General features: G+C 40.6%; 1 protein-coding gene across 2 annotated transcripts in view; it reads right to left on the bottom strand.

The window, feature by feature from the left end:
• Window positions 1-1019: 1019 nt before the first annotated feature.
• Window positions 1020-26996, bottom strand: part of insc (INSC spindle orientation adaptor protein) — a 49151-nt gene continuing 23174 nt past the window's right edge. For both annotated transcript variants that reach the window (XM_079162199.1, XM_079162200.1), the window contains exons 3-13: window positions 20502-20868; window positions 19755-19807; window positions 19550-19673; window positions 18950-19063; window positions 12743-12868; window positions 7643-7814; window positions 6965-7143; window positions 6670-6736; window positions 5476-5631; window positions 3935-4011; window positions 1020-2097 (exon numbers count right to left, since the gene is read on the bottom strand). In XM_079162199.1, the coding sequence (XP_079018325.1) occupies window positions 1969-2097; window positions 3935-4011; window positions 5476-5631; window positions 6670-6736; window positions 6965-7143; window positions 7643-7814; window positions 12743-12868; window positions 18950-19063; window positions 19550-19673; window positions 19755-19807; window positions 20502-20868 (1564 nt within the window). In that variant the 3' untranslated portion in view covers window positions 1020-1968. The remainder of the gene's footprint in view (window positions 2098-3934; window positions 4012-5475; window positions 5632-6669; window positions 6737-6964; window positions 7144-7642; window positions 7815-12742; window positions 12869-18949; window positions 19064-19549; window positions 19674-19754; window positions 19808-20501; window positions 20869-26996) is intronic.

Genomic DNA, 26996 nt, shown 5'->3' with positions numbered 1-26996 from the left:
CTTATTATTTGGCTAAAGCTTTACAACTTTTTGGACCTAATGATTGTATGGGCTATTCAAAAGTTCATACTGGGAAGTTGAATCACCTCAAAAAAGATCCACTGACTGGATTCTCTTTCCCAATGTAAGTCCATGGTGAAAAGTCTTTTTGGGCCACATGGCATCACGTTACAGCTCTGAAAATTGAAATTCCACCATTTGGCCGCTATGTAAAATTTGCTTCAAAGCCTGGCCCTCTTCCTGGGTGCTTGGCAACGCCTTGTGTCTCCCTTAAAAATACACAAGGCATGTAATTGTAGTGTAACAGAGTGGAGAGCTGCTTCTGAAACTTGCTACGTTGCATCTGGTGGAATCACATGCATTGAGATTGACATGCATAGAAAAGTTAAAAAAGTAATCAAGCCAAAGTTATGTTACTTTTTAATTTTTTTTATTGCCCTGGCGGATGCAGAAGGCGGCGTGCAGGAGCGCCCGGTGAAATCCAGCTGTATGTTTAATATTCACTCTCTTTTGGTTAGGTCTGTTTGGTCTGGTCTTGGTTGTTATTTCTCTTTTTCTTTGAAAAAGATGGCGACATGAGAGCAATGAGAGTGAACCAAAACACAAAATTAACCAACCAATCAGCTGTGCAATGAGTTGACACTTGCTATAAATATCTGTATAGACGAGGTGAGCTGCAGATTAAGAAATATATAAGATAGAATCATTCTTTGTAGGTTCTACCAGTGACCCCTTCCCCATCTTCACACTGAGAAAGTATTACTATGTGGGGTCCTTAATTTATGTACTCTTTCTCTGAATTGATTTCATCAGCGGGTGCATTCTTCTCCAGGTTATCTTTATTCTGAGTACTGCTGCTTCACACTGTGTAAAATTTTGTGAGAGAGCTTCAGTGACAATACGTATTACAGAATGACACACACTGAACAATAGATGATTGCCTTTATTCCATGCATGGCATACAATAATGGTAATTCTCCTTAAATAAAAAGCATTTGTATACTCAAATTCAAGGCTATTTCTATAGATTCATTATCCAGTGGCAAATATACTATTTAACATTAATGGCAAGAGAATAACAACATACCATACAATGCGCTTTAACAAAACAATAAATTGTACACCAGTATAAATAGATCATGTTGCCACACTCAGTCATACATTTTAAATACTAGTGCCCTGTCAATTAAGGTACTCAAATAAACTGAAAAAATGAAATAGCAAACTGTAATAATTTAGTTGCAAATGGTCCAAATAAAGTGTCTGTTCGTTGAAAACATAAAAAGGCAACATTTCTTTAAACAGACAAATAAAAGAATTTTACCAGACAGACATCTTTGTACTCGAACACAAAATGCTTCAGATGATCATTTGTGTCAGAGGCATTTTGCTGTGTTATCCACTCAAAAGATCTTTCTCTGTTCTCAGATAGCCGACATGCTTTGGATACAACATCTTCAGACTTTGCACAAAGAAATTGCACGGCGGTGGCAAAAAAAGTGTTTTCATTCCAGAACAGGTTATACTTTCATTTCCAAAAAGTAGCATCTACTAGTACAAAATAATTATAGAATTACCAATATTAAATTCCCAGTGAAATACAATAAACAAATTACCTTTTTTCTGGAACACTGTACACATTCATTGCATTTAATGTGGTCACTGAGATGCACTATAGGCAACACATGTATGTACATTTAAATGTCTTTTGCATCCAAACTGACAATTTCACTCAATTCGCCCAAATTCTTGATGTCCAGTACAACATTTGGACAACAAAAATATTCTTAGGACACACAGGAGGAGACAAACCAAAGCTTGAGTCAGGAAATAAATGCAATGTTCTGGAGTGAAGCCGCTCGTTAGTACTCGCTGTGTACTAACGAGCGGCTGACACGGCTGTGTCATATGTGCATGATGTTGTACATGAGTTCAGCTCTCCGCTATCAGTGTTCACTTTGCAGACCGTCATACAAAGCTCTCCTCCATGTTGGAGCACAGCAGGAAAGAGTCGACTAGCCGCGGTTTGATCAGCTGCTGGTGGTCGGCTTCCTCAATGCTGTCTGGACACCCCGCTGCCAGCCTCCTCAAGGCAGCCTGGAGACACACACACACACACACACATCAGTATGCATGTGCACAAACCCCCCAAAAAACACACAGACATATGCATTAACACTGACAAGATAATGCTGTACTACTGTATACAAACACACACATGTTAATATATTAGCAATCACAAAAAAATGTTGCCATTGTAATTGGCTGCAAACCATGGATACGTTGAATGTCAATGTTTTTCTTATTCGGTCAGAGCAAGTCGAACGGCCGCTATTGAAAGTCACACGGTATGGTATGTAAGTTACGTTAACATTTAAGATTACAAATGATCCGTGCGAGCTCAGCATCCTTTTGAAGGTGAAAAATCCAACACCTACAAATGCTCTATTTGACCTTTGGCTAAAAGGATAAAATAGAATCACATTAATTTGAATAGACTGACAAGTGTGGGTACAGTGAAGAGGAGGGCATTTCTCAGCCCAATTAAGCTCCGTAACATTATGGGCTTCAAATCCCCTCATCGGCCCTAAGATCTGGTCTCAATAATTATGATCAGTATGAGAGAATGATGAACTGCGAGCAGGGATATTATTCATGATATGTACATATTTAAACATACAGCGTTTGAGATGATGTGTACCGGTCAGCTAAACATGGCTTAAAGATACTGAGGTTGTGATATATTTTACATTTTCAGTATTGCCCTGTGGATGTAATTAAATTCGACAGTCATTTGGTGCACTGATGTTACACATGCAGGCCTGCGGAAAAATGCCCTCAGTTTGTACTTTTTAAGGGGCCAGTGTGTGGAATGTAAGGGTATCTATTGGCAGAAATAGAATATAATATTTCTAACTACGTTTTCATTAGTTTCTAATCACCTGAAACTAAGAATCATTGTGTTTTAGTTAGCTCAGAATAAGCCCTTCATATATATATATATCTATATATATATATATAGGGAGCGGGTCCCCTTCACGGAGTCAGCCATGTCACACCGCCATGTTTCTACAGTAGCCCAGAACGGACAAACCAAACACTGGCTCTAGAGAGAGCCTTTCATATTTGATGTCACCTGAAGGCCACCGTAGTTCTCTGACATGCTTGTGAAAGCGAGAGAGTGTTTTTATGGTGAGAATGGCCTCTTAGCGAGGAAAACGGCATTACTACAATTTTGCACTGTGCAGCTGACATTACCGCAGTCTTGGAGAGAGAGGAGTGAGCAGAGGGGTATTCAGTTGGTTGCAACCTGCCACCACACAACTAGATACCACAAAATCCTACACACTGTACTTTTAAGCACTACATAGCAAGTGCAGCAGGAAATCTATGGTATTTTAGCTGCATGACTGAAATACACTGGAAAAAAGCCACTTCAAATATATATATATATATATATATATATGTTTAACTATGAATGCAAGGCGTTTTTGCTTGTTAAAAGTAAAAAAAAATCTGCCAATGGAACAAGTGACAATTTGCTTGGTAAGATTTCTTGAAATAAGATGTAATGTTTAGGCCTTTCAAAATAAAAAGAGATCTTGAAATTAACTGGGAAAGCTCATTTTAAACTATATCCCACAAGTATTTCCGAAGAGTTGTGCATCATAAAGTCTGTGAAGCTCAAAAGTAGTATTTTGTAACTTAACAAGATATTCAAGATGCATTGTCTAAAAGCACGCTCCTTAATCTCACTGAAATGTTATGTGTTCGGTATGTTATGTGTATACTTGTTAAGATTTTGTGTTTTTTGCAGTGTAGGCAGGGGGTGAATGTTTGAATGGCATATTTGTATTCCGGGCATGGAGTCATTTACATATATCTCAGGGTATGCATGCACACACACTCACATGGACACACACTTTATACCTACCAGGCAAGCGACCAGCACTGAGTCGCTGTTATTTCTCTCAGTAGGGGAGCGACACAGTTCGATAAGACGAGGAACAGCTAAAGACAGCAAAGGGGGGAAAAAACAGTTACAAGCTTGTCCCATTCTTAGACATTGAAATTGACCATAATCAAGGGTGCAGAAGGAGCACATGTGTACTGGACACATCTTTTTATAATGCTGAGTACATTCCCAAAATAACAGGGAGGTTTCTGTTACATGTAGGTATTTGCTTTTACTTAGTGTTTTATACACCTCCCGGTGTACTTTAAATACATTTAAAGAAAATTATATCACCTATACTTTGGTTACAAAAAAAATAAAAGAAGTACTTTCCATCTCTGGCTTCTGTTATGGGGCATATATATATATATGTTACTTTCCACTAATCAGATTAGGCGGTTTCATAAAGCATTCATAGAGAGCTGCTCCCCATGAGACAAAGAGGTCTACTGGCAAAATGGATGTACAGTACATTTGTATATCAAAGTGGAAGTTTTACAGTCCAGCAATAGGATGAGGACCTCTAATCCATGAAATGATGTTGTGAGACATTTTTACCTCCTTAATTAAATGATATAAATGTACAAGCTCGAAGAGGATGCAGAATCATGGCATCATTTCCAATTGATGGTTCTGTTTGTCTTTAAAAGTACAGTGTGCAGGACATGGCTGCATCTTGCGGTAAGGTTGCAGATTGTAACCAACTGAAACTTCTACTGTCTGCCAAGCATATAGGAGAACTACGGTGTCTGACGTGAAAACACACAAGTCTTCATTTTATATGATTATACACTAAAGAAACATATTTAGGTAAATTATATTCCATTTCTGCCATAGATTCCACTAAATGGAGTACTTCAAGGCTCAATTCAAGGTCCAGCTGTAGTGTAATGCATTTCGATTGATACATTGCCTCTCAAAAGCGCTAAATAGCCGGCGGCTCTTAGCTAACAGTGCTAACAGTAAAAACTACGGCAAACATGCTTCCAGAGCTAAAAGTGGTTAACTGAGATGGACCCGAAGGGTGGATGCTGAGCTTTCATGACAACACTGTCAGTTGGGACGGCGTTATCAGCTGTAACCGGTGCGTGAGAGCAGTGCAGAGCAGCTGTGAGCTAGCTAGTGGGCCACGCTCACTTGCACGAACATGCACAAAGCAGGAAGAAGCTCAGATAACAACACACACAGAGGGTGAGCGACTTCATTCTCCGCTCAGATAGACGTTCCTCTACCACGTCTTTACATCGCAAATAGTTGTTTGCTGCTATATTACTGCTCTGAATCTCTTTTATTGCCCCTTTAAGATAAGACTGCATACAAAGTGGTAAATTGTGACAAATCCCTCCGATGGCTGTGATGCCCAAAGCTGCTGCTCAATTAATTTATTAATTTTCATTGATAAATATTTTCACTTTTAACATTTGTTTTTCAATTTGTTTACCTCAACTTTTTCTGAATTTCAACAGTAGTATTTAATAATGAATTAATTGTGTTTTACGAAAACTGAAACGCTGCACTACCTTTTAGCTGGATGGCTGTTTGGGCCACTTCAGGGTCTCTGCTCAGACGAGCCAGGGTGACAGCAGCTTTCTGCTGAACGCGCTCACAGGCAGCACCCTCTGATGGACTCGGGGAGGTCGGCTTTTCTGCCAGCAGCAGCAGCAGTCGCTCTATTCCTAAAAGACACAATATATATTAAAGATTAACAAGGAAGGTAAGGAGAGAATTAATGGTGTCGGGGAGGATGGAAATGAGCAGAGATACAACAAACAGCACTGACATAAAAAGCAGCAGTGTACCGACACGCAATAAATAACAAATTAACAATTGAGGAGAAATAAGTTGCATACATAGGGACACACACACACATAGGAACCAAACACAACCGTTTAAAACAGACGTAAAGTTACACAAGACTCAGACACAACAAAGTGCTCAGGTGTATTGGAAAGCAGCCAGAAACTACTCACATCAGAAAGGATTTAGACCAAAAGTGCAGGAAGAAAGCAAACAGTTCAAAACCACTCGATTCAAAAAGAGTCCGTCTTCAGGTGGTTACACATAATTCTCCACAAGTGTTTCAGGACAATTGCTGGGACAAAGACTGCAACAAACTGACTTTGAAATACATTGTACGGATTGTAAAAGTATAATACTTTTGGTTGCTCATTCTATGATTGCATTTTATAAATACTCAGCAAAGAGCAAGCCATACGATTTATATGGAAATGACTGAGGAGACCTTGATGCATTAAAGCAAGAACTAAATGTGTGAATGAATATTACTGATACTGGCATAACATATACATACCAATCCATGTATTTTACAATACATTAATAAACAACATAGACACAAAGGAAGATGTTAAACTGGATGGACTTGAATTTAAGAGCAGAAATATTAATAATGCAATTAATGAATGACAAACAGGATTTAAAAGATGTTTGTTTAAAGATATTTGCATATGCTCAGAGGTTGATGTTATATTTAAGCCGCTCCAGGCTACTTCACAAATATTATCTGTTGCTGCCATCTTGAGGATTAAACAAGAATTACACAGATTGTTCTTGTTTGTACGTCAACGTATGGGTGTCAGTGAGTGGTTCAATACATGCTGGTGCATTGGTCTTTCCATCCAACAGCAGTTTAGGTCATAAACAATAACACATATGTGTAACATGCATGTCAAAATGTTAGCTGTGAAATAGATTACCTTGGTCTTGCAGGACTTCAGGGGCACACTGCTCTAAAACTGACAGGTTTGCCAAGATTGTCACCACCTGAGATTAAAACAGATTAAAAAAACAAAGTTAAACATACTTTTGTTATTTTAGCCGAAGCTTCATTTGATAAAGCAAAGTTTTCTATACCATACTTCACTAATAGTTCAAATGAAATACATTCCCTGCTAAGATCTGCTCCTGTACAATTACAACCAGCTGTTTTGGTGTATTTACTACAGTATATTTTGTGAGAAACAGCACCTAAATGCATGGTAGGATGTGCACCTGGTCTTTGGAGTAGGGTGTGTCGACTCTCTGGCGGTCTCTGCAGGCCTGCAGCAGGATGTGGATGGCATTAAGCTGCAGGAGAATCTCACAGGCCATGCTGTCGAAGAAGGTGATGTTGGCCAAGGCTGCAGACGCCAGGAGGAACACTTCACCACAGGAGGCGCTCTCGCACAACTCTGAGAGATGAAGACATTGCTCTTTCAGTACAGTGGTTCTAACGAAACACAAAATAAATGGAGGGCATGATCTGTTTGAGGTTGGATGCATTTCATGCGAACTTTGCAGGATGGGTCGGGATTAGTACCATTACACCATACACACATACATGTTACATTAACATTCATTCGTGGCATTAGCTAAAAGCTTTAAATATACTTTATTGAACTGTTCAAGTTGTTTGTTTTTATTGTTTTTTTTTCGCGTAACTGATTGTTGTTCCACTGATATCTGTCATCAGGAGATTGAGACCATGAACTCATGTTTACTGAGATAATAAATCAAGTGAGAAATAGAGTAATTTTCTCATAGACTTTTATACAATCTGACTTCTTTTTGCCACTGGAGGATTCCCCCCCTGCTCATCAGTAGAGTTAATGCAGGTTTTTTTAAACCTAAGAACAAGCCAAAGGTCTGGGTTACATTATCAGCACCCTAACATTATCCACATCCACTCACTGATGAGCGCGGTGACGATGTCGTGCATGCTCTCCAGGAAGCTGGCGAGGTGCTGTGTGGACGTGTGATGAGGCGACGTGATCTGAGCCACGACCGCCGCTGCCTCGGCCCTGGCTGCTTCCACGCTGCTCTCATCTGTCAGGATGTCCGCCAGACAGAGGATCCCGTCCACCTGCATATCACATAACATACAGTTTCATCATTCATTTTAATCTGTTATCTTAATAGGACATGAACAGTCATCGGTGTTTGATAGACTTTAGAGGAAGACACCTGGGATACTCTCACACTGTACTTAGTCAACTATGGTCAGTGCATTCCAGAATTTACTCAATTACTTCATTAGTCATTTACAGTCAAGGACATGACTTCCATTTCTACCTTTATGGGCCCAGCTCAGGACACTACAAATATAGTCCTCAGCAACAAGAGCAGTGTCATCTTCATAGACGTTAGCCTTTGGCACTTAACATGACATCCTGACCAGTTTGTGACGATGATTTATTTGATTTAAGATGAGTAAAAGGTGACGCAAAGTCTAACATTTTCTGCCATCCGGCTTTCGTTAGCGTGACACAATGTTTTCACACTCCCTGGCTGCTATCGACTGCATGACTGTTGGTCAGGGTGCATACACACTGTTTGAAATCAAGTTTAATGTTTAGTAGAAGCTACAGTATGATGTTACCTACGTATTTGTCTACCGGCATCTTTAATCTCTTTACATCAAGGACCAAACTGGAAACACGTTTTGGTTGTTTTTATAGTTGTGTGTTATTTAACGTCCTTTTTTATTGTCCAATAAAAACGAGCTTACACATACAAAACCATGAGTAAGGTTATTTAATAAAATATCCAATAGTAGAGGTACAAATCACTTTCAGTGGTATCACTGGCCAACCATACTGACAGTGAAGTGTCCATGCAGGTGTCAGCTTGGTTAAAACTGGCTGCTCCGCCCGTAAAGCCATCACAATCAGAGCACTGATTTAACGGCCAAGAGACTTGTGTATATCTGGCTGGCATAGGCCCAGAGAGTGTGCATCATCAAGTTGGAGGAGGAGCTCCGAGTTATAGAAGAGCAGAAAAGCCTTTTTTGGTCTAAAGAGAACTCAGGGTCATGAGGTCATGTTTATCTCATCTTTGTGTTTGCTTGTGTGTGCATGGTGCCGTGTTTTACCAGCCTTGTGGGGACATTAATCTGTTTAAGGCTTATGGGGACTCGCGATCCTTACGTGGACGAAATGCACTTTTAAGGGTAAAGACTTTTTTTCAGGATGGTAGCAGAAATGGTTAAGTCTCCAGGAAATGAATTCAAGTCAATGTAATATCCACAAAAGTCATGAAAACAAACAAGACTGTGTGTGTGTGTGTGTGTGTGTGTGTGTGTGTGTGTGTGTGTGTGTGTGTGTGTGTGTGTGTGTGTGTGTGACTTCATTAATTGGTATTCAGGCTTCAGGAAATGATGGCGATGTAGAGCAGATATGTATCCACTTGGGGGGAGTATTACACAGTTCATACAAACTTTACTACAGCATCTCTGCACCTGTCCACTGTAGTTCTTATCAAGTCTTGCATGAGTGTCGAAAATCAGAATGCAATCCATACTATCAATTAAAATGTACAGCCATAGACTGCAGGATCATGGTTTCCATGGTGGCGATGAATACCTAAATTGTGTCCTGGAGATAAATCCCTCAACTGAAACATCAGAAATGTTTTGTTTTATTTATTAGTCACTTTTCAGTCACAGTTATTATTTCTATCATTGAGGGAAAGAGCAAATTAATGTTTTTGATGCTCAGCCACCACTTCTGAAACAAAAGTTTAGAGCATCCAGAGAGAGGCAAACTGTCAACTCTCAGCCCGCCACACCTGTCAGTCTCATCTGCTGACGAGCATCAGCGTGCTGAGCTTCACAGGGCAATTCCCTATTTTTGTCTCTGTGGACGTCAGCAGCACTGTGCCATCGCGACCCACTGACGTGGAACAATCCACTCTCCAACCCCCCCCCCCCCCCCTACTCGCAATTTCTCCTCCTCCCTAAAATAGGATATTCCCCAACTCCTCATTTACCACACGCCGGATGCATCTCATTCACTTCTCTGGGCCAACGCCAAATAACTTTTCTGTTTCACTTCATACCACCCGGTTGAAAGTATTTTAGCCTATGAACATACAAATGCAATGAATTGTTGTTCTCTGTGTCAGGAACAAAAGTGCAGAATCCCAAACATCAAATTCAATTTGCTACATTACTTTTCTTGTTACGTTTCTTCGTCGTTAACATCAATACTTAGCAGAGAGGCAGCACTAATGAGTTTGATATGTAACTCAGACTTTACCAACACCAGTTACGTAGCAAGCGTACTAATTTGATGTGATGAATATGTTTTTATCCCAAACCACGATCTATACCTAACCACTTTGTTTTGTTGTATAAACAAAATACAAAAATCTAAGTAAACCTACTTTATTTGTTTTTATTTTAAAAAGACACCATGAATGCAACGAGTGAAAACTGACTAGAACAAAACTGACAAGAGAGCTCCAGTATTTGACAAGTCGGAAGTGATAATGGCTGTTTGTGTGTGTGTTCATAAAAACTAGGTGTGGGAGTAGGAGTGGCCTATAACCAAAACTTCTAAATGGATTCACGTACCATGGCAAAATCTATGTGCTATAGACTTTTGTAGGGGGCATCATTGCTCTGAGGGGGCGACTCTTCTGGTTGCAAAAAGAAGTCAGATTGTATAGAAGTCTGAGAAAATGACTCTACTTCTCACTTGATTTATTACCTCAGTAAACATTGTAAACATGAGTTTATGGTGTCACACGCTAGTTTCAAGTCTTCTTCAATACAGCATGATGTTCATTTAGTAAATGATGGTCCCATTTAGAGTAAAGAGGCAATAAAGCAGGGTATGCTTTAGGGTGGGTCTACCTCATGATTGACAGGTCGTTACAACAGCGTTGTCCAGTCTGGTAGTAGTCTGTGTTTTGGTCTTACAACTTTTAACCCTTTCACAGTGTGTTTTCAGTTCATGATAGTTAATCATAACATTTTGGTCAACTAAAAATGTCTTATTCAGCTTTTCATTGTATTTAGCTCCACCCTCTTGATTAATGCATTCATGTCCTATAATTTAATTCCACGCTTTTAGATGATGATGTAGCTTTTCATATAACATGATGTTTAAAAGTTAGAATTTTCAGTCTCTGCAATCAACTTCATGCGGAAGTTCTGCTTCTTTGTCCATCAAGAGCAGCTGTGTTCCTAATCGATACCCTTCCCATCCACCATGTTATGATTACATAATGTTCCAGTTGGGGATAAAACTAAGTTGGTGTATAGTATATCCACCAATGAGCAGATGCATGCCGGCCCCGTCTCTCGATCACCCTTCAACAGTGACAGTTGTGTTTCTCAAGCCTGAGCGATCGCTGGTGAGCGGTTGGTAGCGTAGACTTGCCTGACAGCGTCTCTCCCGGGACGAGGCAGCTAATCTGGGGCGGACTTTGGTTTCCCCCGTAAAAGAGTTTTCACACTTGGATGATTCATGCTGTCCCAGCTGCTGTACATGTGAACACAGACGCCGTTGTGGCATCATTATTAGCCGGAATCAGGTTATATTTGTCTTTCCGTATGCGCTCGATTGACACAGGTGCGTCTGTTGTTTATTTTGGTTGAATCCTCGATAGAGAACAAACAGGGACAAACAAAAGAAGGATGTATCATTAGCTTTCTCTCTCCCTGTCTTGCCTTCTTTCCTTCACACACACTGTGAAGTCATCCAGGTCTACATGTTTGACCTGTCAGCTCAGCAGTCAAGAGGTCCTATATAATGATCTCACCACGGAGACACACTGCAAATCATGACTCATCTTTATTTGCGTATGTGTACTATATAATTCTGTCATCAGGAAAAAAAATAACACGGTACACAGAATGATGCCTTTTTCCTCGTCATCTCCGATCCTAAAATTATACAGCGAGAGTTTAATGGCGGTTCTCCTGAACCTGAACTCAGTGAACTCATTCATGAAAATGTAATCAAGTAAATAGCTGGAGAACAGCTGCAGTCAAACGTTTCTCCCCCAAAAAGTAACAATGCAGGAATATAATTAATAACACAGAGGCTGTGTCAACTGCTGCCTCTTAAACAATGGTAAGGTGCCACATATAATCAATCAATAAGTTATTTTGAGACATAAACAAAGTTTCTACACTGCATTTTCAAATCGAATCTGCTGATAGCAGTGGCTAAAATCACGTGCGACATGCCTCCTCCCGGCATCAATCAACAGGGTGTTAAGGAAGTGTGATCCAAAATTAAGTAATTAAAAGCACCAGTTGCATCATGTTTAAATAGTGGTTGAACCAATGTAGAGATATTCTAAATTATACATTACAAGAAATAGATTATTTAATTCCCCTGTAACGAAACAAATGCATTTTTTTCTGCATTTAAGTATCCTTTATTCTACGATCACACACTTTGTTTCTGTGCCGTTCAGCCTCCTCCTCCTCCTCCTCCTCCTCCTCCTCCTGCTGCTGCTTCTGACATTGTTGGCACTTTATTCACCTGTGAAAATAAACTAAGCCTCCCAGTCATAACATAGAAAGTGAGAGCATGGCTGAATGTGCAACAGTAGACGGACTATACTGTGCTGCTGGAAAGAGCGAGAGCAACCTCCTGTCTGAGCCACGACTTCAGCTGATCAGTGTAAACATAATCTGTCTCTGCTGGAGGGAGCCAAGGTATTTTACTGGAAGTACTGTACTTAGTTGAGATTAATGTCATCTCACTTTCTCTTTCTCTGTGTGTGTGTGTGTGTGTGTGTGTGTGCGCGTGTGCGCGTGTGTGTGTGTGTGTCGTAGGTACGTACACATTTTCAATGCAGGAAAATCTGGATTAGTGCTCATGTGCCATTTTAATTGATTTTGTACATCTGGCCACAAAATGCAGATGACAATTTGGGACAATTAATTAAATGATCTTGACCTCGTTTTTTTTCTCTTTTCCTTTTGTATGATATCAAATCAATTAATGTCTGTCTCTTTTATTTCAACATTTCGTAATTTCAAGAGAGGTTTACTTTGTCCAGTTGGTTGATGCCCTCCTCCACACAGCAGATGGAGGCCACTGTTCTCAGAGCGTGAGCGTAGAGGTCTCTGAAGCGGTCCTGTCTGCAGATCTTAAACAGGACTACCACAGCTCCTTCCTGTGGAGGAAGGAAAAGTAATTAGATGTTTGTGCATTAGGACAAGAAATACGGTGCTTTGTTAATCTGCACTGATGCTGAATTGTGAGACAACCACGACAGTAAAACCACGTCAAGCATCATTCACTGTCTGTCTGTGTCTTGATCAGGTGTCTTCGGGTGAGCTAAAGATGCTAAATCCTAATTAATACTGATTAACAAAAGACAACAAATTTCGTCTGTTTTCCGCCACATATTCGATAGTGACTACTGCATTATGAAACGTTTGTATGTCTAGACCCAGGAAGCGTTTGAGGAAAGATCCTAGTGTCGGTTTAATATAAAATAAAGTCTGCCGTCACTTGAGATGTTTTTCTATTAGCATTAAAAGGAAAACAATCCATTCCCAATCCTGAACAAAGTGCTGTTGTTGCCTAAACCTAAACCACAGACTGGCGTCGGGGTGCTGCGCTTTCTGTTTTCAGAATCAGTAACTACCAACTCCCTGCAGTTCATAAATGTTACACTTCATTCAGTCATTCAACATGACCTGTGAAAATAATCCAAGCCACGACTACATAAAACAGCAAGACGTAATATAGATAACAATTTGGTAATATATAAACATGATTTCTAGAGGACAGAGTTGCATATTTATACATTGTTAATGTAATAGTAGTTAAGAATGGCCAACAACACTACATGATGACGCACCTAAAGTTGTGTTCTCATATGAAGATTTTTGTTTTGTTTATTCGTCGAGTGGACACTGTGTTTGTTGCAATTGGTTCTCTATACGTTTTAATATGTTAACGTGGGACATATAGGTGGTTAGTTTGGGAAAACAACCTTCAGCGAGAGTTTTGAGACTTTCACAGGCCTCACGTTGCGCTCCATACCACCAAATTATTCACCATACGTCACAATCAGCTCTTGTCTTTGAAGCACACATGATTGTGCAAAATGATGGATCAATACTCCGTGCTAGACTGTGCTGTGAGAGCCAACGGTTCCAGCAGATCTGAGCCAATAGCAGCATGCTGGTTTCAAAGAGTCTATGAGACCCGGAATGACCGATAGACTTGGCCGGCTTTACTTAGCAAGCCTGCCAACCACAGAACCTATCAAATTGCTCACACAATCTATCATGTCAGATAAAAACAGCCAAAATATACATATTTCACGGATGGAAAACACTGAGCTGGAAAAAAAAAAAGATGATTTGCTAGCTATAATAGCTGAGACTATTCTGTTGGATTATGCTTGGTGTAAACAAACAGAAATAGCTCCTGTATTGGCTCCATGTCTGCACCAAAGCACCCCTCTGACAAAAAAACAACACTTGCAGGTATTGAATTCTATTGTAGGTAGATAGAATTTCCTGGAGGAAGACGGAGCCTGTACATAACTACCACCATTATCCTAATAAGGCCATTATACTGGGCTGGCATGTCTCATATGCTGCTAAGGCCATGCTGCTGGGGCTTGGAGTGACTAATCATCCTGCCCTCCAGCCTGACCGCTTTTCCCTGTTCGCCGCCTACGCAATATTGTTCCGCCATACCTGGAAGAACTGTGATAACCAAACAGACAGTTTTCAGTAAACCTATTGAAACTCCGTAGAGACTCGCAGGCTGAATCAAGCTGTGTTCGGGTAGTGAAGAAGAGGTTTTTGATCCTGTTGTTATGCTGTGACGCAAATGTTGCCTTAGCTTTCGGAGTGGGGCTGTGGAGAGAATCTCTGAATGGTCTAAGGCACTTTTGAGCTTTGGTTCGTTGGTTTTAAAGTCATATTATGTGACTTTAACTATTAAAAAGTTTGATTGAAGTTTACGGTTCCTTGAGTCCATAGATTTCCAGAGATGCTGCAACCAGGGAAGAAGTGGGCAACAAAACGGGACCTCTCACATTCCCGCGCAATGGTGGTACTGGCGGGACGCCGGTTGTGGCAGCCAATCACCGTAAAACAGGTCCTGCAATGATGGGTCCTACAAGCGTGTATGACACACGCTTCATGGGTTATGAAATTGGTGAGGCTAAAGTTTAGGGGCCAGATATAACCGTCACCAATGAAACAGGAACTCTCTGCTGAGTGCAATGACGCCTCCAATAAGAGTCTACAGCAAAAGGTTCATGTGTTATGGAAAGGGCGTGGCTTACATGTGGGGGCGGGGCTATGAATCTATATTTTCATGCAAATGTTCTCAGGTCTGGACCCTTATTATGGCTGAGAAATTTGGATTCGAGCAAGTTAGACAAAGGACGCTTAAGTTACAAGAACTTCCTCTTTTATGGAGAAAGACCTATTTTTCACCACCATGCCACGCCAACAATGTTGGATGAAAACGCAAAAGGTTAAATTTTAGCGATTTTGTAAGTGGAGCTATCGAGCCATTTTGTGTACCAATTGACCTTAATTTTTTGGTCCTCTAATTGGATAATCTAGCTACATAGCATCTGTTATATATGGGCGTTGAGCAATGCTTAGGCCTGAAAGAGGTTGTTTAATAAACTTGAAATAAACCATTGATAAGACAAATTTTCTTCAATCTTTCTTTATCCACTTTAAATCAGTAATGTATCAGAGGAAGAAATGTAACCCCCAGCTTGACTTCCAGACAGTTTTATTCAGACAATCAGTTTGTAGTAGACACGCCTTGTCTGTTTGTTTCATCTTTACAGACTGTCTCGTGCTTTTCCTTTTCACAGATCGTTGGTTCTTGTCTGTTGTTTCTTTCCTTTCCTCATCAAACAACTTGCAGTTCTACTGTTTCCACTTCAATGAACGCATTTATCCTCACACCCGTGCATTTTGGAACTTGCTGCACTAACATCATCATGTGAAACTTGACTACTTGTCTAAAAATGCCTCTCTATCCGTTTGTTTGCATGTGAAGGTCGACACAGCGTGTAATTTCCTTCCATCTCATCGTTTTCTGAACTGAACTCAGCGCTCTGGACTGTTGTGCTCGCTCACACAATGCCTGCAGCTTCTTGAGGTTGCAGGCAGTTTACGTCTTAAAAAATCATTCATCATCTTGTCTCAGCCCTCCCTATCCATGTAGTTTTGATGACTCTCACCAGGCCTGATTTATTGTCACGTCATGCTCTTCCCCTGTTAGAAGAGCAAGGGCCCACAGGAGTCTGCCAACATGGACACATTTAGATCAGTATCCATCATGATAGTAGGCAAACACTGAGACAGCAAACTCTCATGTACGTCATGACATAGTCGCTCTCTAATATTCCAGCTGCTCTTTGATATATATGAGGTGTTTCATGGCTCAGTGTTGAACACCGTCAACTCATATAATATTTTTCTCTTTAGTCATGTCAGCCCTGGGCTTTTCTGTGTGGAGTTTAAATGTTAAAATGAATAATGTCTAGCTATGATTTATCCCTGTGATATGAGATAAAAGAACTAAATAAATTGTTTTGGTTGATTAAAGGCAGTGTTGGCAACATTCTTCAAAAACATTTGAAATATATTTTTTTTAATTCTCATTACATCCTGACAGCAGGTATCTGTTTCTGTCGTAGGACTGTAATAAGCCCGTCCATTCAGTTCATTTGGGCCGAATGTAATGATCGGACGTCCTACCTGCCTTCGCTAGTCTTTCCGTGCACTCATTCTGCGTCACTGGAGTCTTCTACAAGCTGCTGGATCGTGTGAATACTAACAATAGCAATGTTGTTTACGTTCATCATGATAATTGGATTGGATATTGAGGGAGGCCTGAAGGAACGCGCTGTCGTGTTGATGACTTGGCAACTTTCTTACTAGATTTAGACACTTTTGGAGCTGCTACCTACTTAATAGGGAAAGAGTTGGCAACACTGGGCTGGGTTTTTGTGTTTGATCATTTTTTAAATTAGATTACTCTTGCTGGTCACTCCATTGTTGCCGACCCCAGCTGTAAGTGAAGTTTTAAGTACCCAAAGCTTTCATTTGATAAACACTTGTATGACGTCGAACAAAACCCAAGGGGAAGACTTTATGACCTGACAACAGCCGTGATGGGATGTAGAAGTTGATGTGTTAGCAACAAACAACGTGCTAACTTAGCAAAACGATCCGCTGTTGTCACCATGCAAGCTAGATGGCTGTAAATGGTAAGTTAATACCTAATTATCACACAGTGCTCTCATTTTCCCCGAGGAGCTGCCACCGCCTTAAACTGTCTGGTATCCATTATGCTGCTCAACGCATCTGGTACTTCCAGCATATATACACAATGATTCATCTCTATTCATCATGCTGCCTGCATCACTACCACACATTTAACCTACCTCCCTTCTCTCCACCCTGAGCACTCACTAAATACCGTCTGACACTGGCAAAGAGATGGAAAAGGAGGAAATATCAGGTGCCCACCCAAATATTTAAACGGCTCATTGCAGTTCTTCAAAAGTAAAGTCAGCGTGCTGCGGAAAATGATAATGAGCGTAGCACTCTATGATTCGAGCCAGTGGATGTGCTCTACTGTAAAAGGGTATGTGAGAGTTGTGACAGACTGACTGGTGCTAGTTCATTAACTCAGACGGCAGGTGGAGGATGTTTTGCGTTGGGTATTCATTAGCAGCCAGGTTTCCTTCAGAAGCCTCTCTGAGGGCTCGGCCAGCGGTGCCACGGAGGGAGTTGAGAAAGGTGGAGCGCATTGAAAGGTAAAGCAACCTGCATCTGTGACCAATGCTCACTCCTAATGGGAGCTGACAGTATTGATCTGACAATCTGGCAGCAAAGCTGGTATGTGCGTGTTGTTCTTTGTGTGCGTGTGGGCCATCAGGAAGAGTCTTATCATGAGTATCCTGGAAGCAGTCGGTTGACTAATGGCCAATTGAGACTTGCTGTCTGGTCTGTCTCGTCTTATCTCACAGTGAAATGGCTTTTTCGAGGCATGTATAAAGAGATAGCTGCAGGCCTGGACGATGAACACTGGCAAAAGGTGGAGCTGATTGTAACAAGGGTGTATCTAGAGGGAAGTGAGGGGTGGAGATGTAATATCAAATGAAGCGGCTTCTGCAAATCTTAGAAAAGAATACATCCTGTTGCCGTCTTGCCACTGTTTCTTTGCACAATGAAATGCGTTAGTTGCAATTATCATTTTCTCACTCCCAACTCGCCAAATGCAGTATTTGTCAGTGGCCCCATGCTTCAAACTTCAACTCTCTAGGTACCCCTCTAGTGATCTCTATTAACAGATTATTATTATATTGAGTTTGTTATCAAAAGGGTTCCGGTTTCCCTTTGTAGTCTGAGTACTATTGAACAATCAAATTCAAGAGGGCTTTAGTTGAATACAGTCCGTGTGGAGAGGAAAAGAGGCAAAACTCATTGGCCCGAAATGCAATCTCTGAATCTATCGACTATCGTCTGAGGATGATTTCGCTTTTTATTGGTGTAAAATTAGCTACTACTACTGGCTACTTGTGGAAGAATCTGATCGTCTCGCAACTCAACTCCTGTCTCGCATCTCAAGTTGCGAATCTGTAAACCATGAGCAGCGCATGGAAAAGGAAGTTTTGACCCTGATTTACGCTGGCTCAGAAATATAGTTCCTCACACCCAGAGGCTTCTCTGTTGTCAGACCGATTGGTTCCAAGGTTGCCCCACTAGTGTCAGTTCTCGCTCATTACATGTGTACATCCTTCATTTTTTAGATTTACTTATGCAACAAAACTACTTGGTTAGGTTGAGGCAACAAATCTACTGGATTGGGCTTCGAACAATATCACGTTTTGAGTTAAAATAAGTATGTTTCTTACTTACTTGTTACATAAACAGCGTTAGTGAAGTATGGAAGTGACGGTACAGTAAGACATGTTTACTTGGTTTTCTGGGACACGACCAGTGGTCTCCTGGGTGAAAGTATTGCGTTTGATTGACCCATCTAACCCATCTCGTTCTTAATGCTACATCCGTTGCTCTAACCTTCTAATAATGGCACGGAGGGGTTACATTGATGTTAGTTGAAAGTCCGGTGTGTCCCATACAGATGCTAAAGGGTGCCTCGGTGAAATGGTATCAGACCCCAAGGGGCACTGGAAATTATTCTCCATCTGATCAAGGTGGTACAGAGTCCACTAGTATGTCCACAGTACCTTGGCAATGATGCTGCAGAGCTGTGGTCCGTCCTGGGTGAGGGACAGCAGGTTGCTGATGGCACTGCCGATCGTGTGAACGCTGTCCGATGAGTCGATCTGTTTGATCAGGAGCTGCGACGAAGATCAAACATTTGTCATTGTCATTTTTTATTACAGACCCAAAAATGCAATTCACCTTGTCAGCAACTGAATGCCGTTAGAAGTGGATTTATTTTATTTTTCTGTAATTGTAACATCTTTTAAATAAAAAATATATAAATATATGTGCCATTTAATTGAGCCAAATGATATCAGTCGACAGCCTGGATAAAAGGCTGTTTATTAGGAAAACACTTAAATCACAGTGTGTCTGTGAAATCGAGTGAAAGGTAAAAGTTACTTTAAAGATATTCTATTATGTTTATACTCGTAGTCTTTATTCACCATTATTATTCACACAGAAAAATTGGAATCACATGAACCAAAGACTTTATTAAAAAATCTGTACTGATGACATCGATTTCAACACCTGACGGAGCGCATGTGGAGGCGCCCAAAAAGAAATACAGAAATCATATTTTGGGTAGATATTCAGGGCTGGGGGTCATGATTCAGTACCCGGATCTCATTGGCTAGAGCCATGTCGATCATGTTGCTGAAGGAATCGCTGACGTCCGTAAGGATCTCGTGGATGGCCTCCCTCATGGACTTCAGGAAGAACTCGTCATCAGTGTGAAGGCACCTGTGAGTGAAGAGACATTTGGGATTTTTCATCCACTTAAATCCAGTTGTGTACAATTTTCTTCTAGCATTCCAGTCTTACCTCTCTGTAATATTGGTCAGCTCCAGACACTTTTCCAGCAGAGATTGCTCATACTGCAACAAGAGGAAAAGGAGAATAACATAACGCTATGATAAAAGACAAAGAGAAGTAATGTAAGGATGAAAATAAATGGTTTTGTATCAAAGTTTATTCTACACAGAATGAGATTTGTGATCCACATGCAGTGCTCAAAGTGAGAGGTATTTATTTTTAACTATAAAACTTTCCATGGGATCCATAGAAAATAGATAATTACATAATGTGGATTAATCTAACTTCAGCTTTAATTCACAGCATTTCTCTGCTAAATAAACTAAATTCTTAATCTCTTGAGCTGCACAATATCACTGCATTTACCTACTTATACGATTTTTCAAGATGTATGACATGATCATTGATATAGTTAGTTTATATCGTAAGTTTTCAAAGGGCAAATGTAGAATACCCCATGAAACCATACAGCAGCACAGGTATCAGCTTTTTTACAATTTGTTGTGGTTTTCTCTTGTCACTAACATTTGCAAAACCCCCGATGGATACCTCATCATTTCAGGTTATAGAAATTGATCACATTCTAAAATTAGACTGTTGTATATAACGGCATGAACAAGTCCGTATCATATTTTAATTGGTGTGTCAGGAAGTCTTGATTTTAAAACCTCAGCACACATCTTCCTTTGTAACTTCCTATTTTTTATTGGTAAAAGCTTGCAAGGACCCCAAACTGACTTCAAATGCCGACCACACCTTCTGCATCTCAGGCGGTGTGCTTCGGGCGGCACTGTACTCGTGCACCAGTGAGCGCACGTGGCAGTTCGCCCTCACGGCAGTGCTGTGGACCCTCTGCCAGCGTCCCTTCTCCAGTCGCTGGAACATCTTGCCAAGCTCCGTGCTGACCACCAGCGCCCGGCGGAGCAGCGTCTGCAGGTTGTTCCTGGCCACGTGGTCGCCTGCGCCGACCCCGGCGGCCACAATCAGCTCTCCCTGCTGGGCGTCCTCCTCCACCCCGATGGGTTTGGCCTGGAGGACACACATACACTCTACCTCCGTCATGTGGCGGAGGTCCTCCATCCAGCGCTGGACAGAGTCGACGTGGAGCGACTGCATGCGGGTGCTGTAGGAGAAGTAAAGGCAGGACAATTAAGGGTCAGTTTATTCACTTTGGAGATGTGCCACAGTGGTTCAATAGCAGGAGGGATCTGAGTGCGAGTACAGGCCTACACAAAGTAGAAGAAACACAGGACAGGGGTGTGGATTTAAGCTTAAGTAACTGCATCAAATGCTCTAATCCCAATGGGAGCTGAAGACTGGAAATATTTAGATTTTTTATGGACTATACAATACCTTTAGTCTGTTTATGTGGATCAGACCAGAGTTCATTCACCTCTATTAATCGTGTATTCAGAGAAATTGTATCCCCTGCTCTCAAATTGATTTGCAGATAGAAAATCAACATACATTTTCTGTTTCATAGCATTTGCTCATTATTGATATACAAATAAAAAGTTGAACAATTGAACATTTGAGCAACGACTCTGACTCAGAAGCGCACAGATACTGTGTGCATGTTGAGGACAGTATTGTCTGAGCTCCGGGAAGTCGTTTGTGCTGACCGGCCTGCTGACTAAAGCTTGAACTGATTTATATGAGAAAACCGTAATCATCTTTGCCTCCTCCACAAGAAATAACATGCTTAATAAGTAGAAAATGAAGGAAGTGGTTACTCATTAATTCAAACTGCGGATCATTAGCTGTGCTGCCCTTGTACTCAACTTTCATTCCCCCTTTCTTCTTTTTCCCAATTATTTCTTTCATTTGTATTAGAAAGTATAGGTCGTAGTGTAGGTTTGGTATGATAAAACTAAATAAAACAAGAGGTATTCAAGACAGAGTTAATACTCGTTACCTAGGCTATTTAACACAATCTGTGATTTTATTTTAACCCACAAAAATCAAAATCCCTAAAATTACCGAGCCTTTTCTTGTTTACTGCTGTCTTAAACCCATTGTTTCAAAAAGTATTACAAATGTAACCGTGATTGGGTGCAGCAATAGTCATTAAAGGGGCTTGAACAGGGTTCAATTATAAAATATAAATCTAAGAGGAATAACGAAAAAAATGCTGCTTTTGATGAATGCAGGCATGCTGTGTGTGAGTCTACACTCCTACTAAAATTGTCATTTGAGTCCTCATACATGCAAATAAAACCCCACACACCTCCTCTAAAATGAAATTCCATTAATGCCAGCTAATATAACTGCAGCGCTAAAACCATCACGGCATTCCTAAAATCAATGATGTGTACTCAAGGTCAATTATCCAGCGATAACTGCCGGTTTACACACTTGTTAGTTTAAGCATTTTCCCCGAGCATGGAGACGGCTTGAATAAAGGGCTGCGCCGAGCAAACACCCCTCCCCACTTCAATCGCTCCCCCAGCGCTGACCCTAATGAGCGCTGGCTTAAGGGGGGGCAATCCAGAGTCCCGCACCCGGTGAGTCAAAGCTCCCTGAAAGTGGAGGGGTCGATGGCTACAGCAGCCACCTCTGCTTTGAGTCAACATATGGGAAAGGGTCTCTAATGAAGCTTGATATGTTTTGCTCTTGGCTCTCTGGGTATCGTCAGCGGTTGGTGAGAAATCGCAGCTCGCTGGAGACATCGGGATATTGCGTTAGTATTGAATATCGGTTGGCCTGGCTGGCTTGAGAGAAGCATTGTGGCTGCGTGTACGCTCAAAAACAAAGATTTGTCATTGACCAGCGACAGCCGGCTTCATTACGCATCATCTTCAAGGCAGGTATTGGGTTTCAGCTTTTAGCCACACAGGGCCGAATCATTAGAAAGCCACAGCTCAAATGATATCTCATCCACCATCAAACCACACAGAGAGCAGCTGTTTGCTGAAGGAACACAGTTGGTCACAGCTGCCTCGATGAACACATAAACTACTCATCTTAAACTGCTAGTTTTAATATTACCTTCACTCTTTTATGACTACCAGGAGAATACACACGTATGTGCCCTCTGTATCCTTTTTAGGTGAAGCCTTTCTTTAACACAGTCTGTAATTTGATGTTTTAAATTTAAAAATAAAACTTTCTGCACATTCTGTATATGTAGCCTATATATACATTTTACATTCAGTCAATCATCTGTCAGGTGTGGAGGTGGAATAACGATGCAGAAATATTCAAATCTGTAGGTTGCAGAGCGAGGAGGCTCCCCAGTTAAAAAAATTCTCTCCGGCAAATGAATCTCCCTCAATCTGGAAAAGGATGAAGATGTAATTAGCTGTGAGTGTAGACTGGAATAAATAACTGCAGAGTGTTACACAGAGCAGTAATCATTAATACGGAGCTTGTTTTGTTAAGTGGGGTAAATGGCTTCATAGACGATGGTGACTTCTGAAAATGGAAGAGAGATGAGTTTTAGTTTAAATCGAGGTGATTAAAGAAATGAATTTGTGCTAAAAGTTCCTTTCAAATTAAATAATACTGAACACTGCTTCAGTTGTTGGTCAGTTCTTTTTTTTCTCACATTCGAAAAGAAAACCTTAAAAAAAAACACAGATTAATCACACAGCAGTGAACAACACAGTGACTCAAACTACGTGAGTCAAATTAGCCAAAAGAGCTCAAAAGAGCTCTCATTTCTAAATTGGCATCATCTTCCTATACATTGCACCCAATTAACCTACACATTTGTTTTTTGTAAGACCAAACAAAGAAAAAGTCCAGATTTGTTGATCATAAACTTCTATTACGTTTATCAGGTAGAATGTATTTCCTAATTGCGCCAAAGTGATATATAAATAAACAACCAAATCAATCTAAAATGACAAATTCTCTTCGCGTCAGAGCCATTGTGGCCATTTCAAACCATTTTCCACAGTTATATAACAGCGTCACATGAGGATGAACCCGTCTTGATTTACACGCCCATTCACCCTCACCACAGGGGAGAAAAACAAAAAAAAGATAATAATAATAGGCTTGTTTTCCAAAGGAGGGGAAGCGGTGCACTTCAGCTCGGAGGGAATGACAAATATTTACATGCAGGGCCAACAGAGTGTCAGGCGACAGCAGCTCTATTATCCCAGACGGGGATCCTGATGTGGAGATGAAGCATCACTCGCTCTCATCTGCCGCTGGCTGTCAGGAAGCTGAGCGGCGGCGGCGGCAACAGCAGAGACAGGAGCTGGTTCATAGGCAATGTCCTTCTTTTGTTTTGTTTTTAAATGGTGCGGCACATTTTAAACATGTTGAATTTTCTTTTTTAACAAGGCTTGGAAGTCTATTCATTTATCTGTCTGTGTTTGATATTAATGTGTATTATGAATAGATTAGAGGGAGGTACTGTTAGTTTTTGATTGTCATACTAATGACATTTTATTGTGGGGGAAATCTAAATCCAATCAAGCCAAAATGAATCAAACTAAAGTGAATTGAAATGACCAGTGATGCTCATCTTTAATTGAGCTGAATGAAACAAGGAATTTGTGGAGGAATGTGTGCTTCTTTCACAGTGAGGAGTTTTTGATCCTACACAGCTGTCAATAAAACTTTACCGCGTGCAAGAACTTTGTGTGACTTAGACATGAAAGGGAAGACGGAAAGTACAGAGAGGCGTACCAACACATTGTTGGCATGAGATTTGTTGACAATAAGAAAAATATAGAACATCGACAGCTTTATCTGTTTAAAAAAGGGAGGGTTGCAGTGTGCATCTTAAGAAACTAATGAATGTTAAATGAATTAATCTGGAATTGTAGTGCGTTAGCGTGGCATATTACAGACCAAAAGGAAACAATATTCAACTTGAAGGAAGATCAAAAGATAGTTACACAACTTTTAACCAGAAACATGCAGAAATGTGACTGCAATAAAGGATGCATCCGGTTTGTATGCTGAGTTACCATCATCACTCTTCCTGCAACACATCAGGTGTAAATGATAACTGGAGCTTTTAGATGATTTACTTTTTCAACTTTTCATGTGCTTAGGAGACATCGAGAGAGTTGTTCTGCTGGATGAGTCACTGATAGGATGCTCGGTCTGTTCAGCTCCGTAATCGTCTGTCAATGAACTCCACAAAAAGAGGAGTTTGTGACGTCAGACTCAGTCTGTGTGTGAGCACTAAGTTGGTTTCAGGGTTCAGGTTAGAGTTTGTGTTACGCATGTAGTTGAAATGGCTGTTTTCAGGATCCCTTTTTCATGTTGGAAACATTACATCCTCGTGACAATGGTCACAGCTATTGACGAATATTCGTTTAATTGTATCATCCAGAATGAATAAAATAAAAACTCAGGCACGAAAGATATATATAAATATATAAATGTGAAAGTCGTGCTGAGGTATGTACGTGCATACATTAATCAATAGATAACAATTTTAGGACTTTTTCAGTTGCCAAGAGGCTAAACTATTAGAGAGATGGAGGGCAAATGTTAATAGTTTTGTCCTCTGCTAACTGTAGCCGCAGACGTTAGCATAAGCTAAACTTCTTGCTACACTTTTCTGGGTTGCTTTGGAGTGTAGGCATCTGTTGTTTTCTGTAAGAGAGTTAAAGGCATCCAAAGATTTATGCACCTTCAGTCTCTTTTTACTATGCACGATTGGTTTCTCTGCCAGGTGTTTGAAGTCAACTGGTCAATGCATGATTTTACAGAACAATTTGCATAAAGATAATTATTTCGAATGGCTTGTTGGTTAAGTGGCTCATCACAGACACATCGATATTCAGACATCCTCCAGACCACTAAAGTGAAAATTCAGAAGATGTTGTATTCCATAGTAAAGTGTAAAATTACAATAATATGAACCTCACAGTACATTTTCAAAACCCTTCCATCTGTGACATCCTGCTGCTTTAAAGAATAATCTGCTGACAGCTGAGGGAAACCCTCGCCGAGCAAACAGAAAGAAAACACAAAAGTGACACTTGATGTAGCACAAATGTGGACTTCTTACAGAATCCCTCATCACAGGATGTGAGTCACTTTGTTTGAGGCTAAAAACAGCAACAACGTCCGCATGAAAACACACTGTAAGCACGAATCTCTTTGCGTGCGCTGTCTGTCGGTCATTCGCTAATCGCATCACGAAGATAGTGAGAATAAATGACAATATAATTGTGCTTTAAACCACAGTGAAAGTCACATCTTTGCACACCAGACTGTATCACCGTGTGTTGCAGTGAGCAGCAAACGGGAAACTAAGCAGTAGAGCACCTGTTGTCACTCAAGTATAGCAGTTATTGCACAGCAGGAACTAGTTTGTTCTTCAGGGGTGGTTGCCCATTACTCGGCTGGTGATTCGGGAACTACTTTATATGTAAAACACTTCGTAGATCATGAGCACAGGTGGAGCAATGCCTGCTTCTCTTCGGTCTGCCACCGGTGTTCTGAATTAAAGTGAAGACGCCATGTGTGGCTCAGGCAGTCCGGTTTAATGAAAGTGTGTGAAATGAACATGTTGTAAAATACAGATAATGTGCTTCATGCACACTTTTGGACTTTGTGGAAGGAAACACAAAAACCAAGTAGTGTTACATTGAGTTTTACATTTAGCAGGGTATGGTGATGATTTTAGATGAGATTCAATTGTAACAGTAAGTGTTAATTTTGATCAAATACTACACTTATCTTGTGTCACCAGCACCAAAACATTACCACAGTAAGGTTTAAACAGGCTTTGCTACAATTACATCTGTAAATGGATACAATTCAAATCTTTAAGTTGCCTATAAGTGAGTTTAACAAACTGATTTTACTTGAAAAATGTCTATCAGCTACTTTTGCCAAACAAGGATATACATGTGAATATTGTGTTCTATTGTGTTGCCGAATTTAAAGAGAAATGTAAAAACAGAAACATTTGAATTGGATGAGAGACTGGCTCTGGGGTTTGATCCTCTATGAAGCTATACATATTACAAATGTATGCACTCGTTGTAAAGTACAGTGAGGGGTTTGGGGTAACAGCCCTCACCAAATGTTTTATCACAACATCTGGAATTGTCCACCGGCTGCATGCAGTATCACTTGCAGGCCGAGCAGCTTGTCTGGAAAAGAATCACTGCAACATGTGTTAGTTCATGTTATTAATTCATGTTTGGAGGATTCTTCCTCCAGATATGGAAGTTATGCAGCACACTATGAACGAGCCTTCAGTGCCGTCTGCTTTTCGTGAATATCCAAGCCTGACGCCTAATGTCACTTATGAACAAATGGAAATCTCTC

The sequence above is a fragment of the Pholis gunnellus genome, assembly GCF_910591455.1.
Source record: "Pholis gunnellus genome assembly, chromosome: 7".
Taxonomy (NCBI): domain Eukaryota; kingdom Metazoa; phylum Chordata; class Actinopteri; order Perciformes; family Pholidae; genus Pholis; species Pholis gunnellus.
This window is presented reverse-complemented; position numbering and strand designations above follow the sequence as displayed.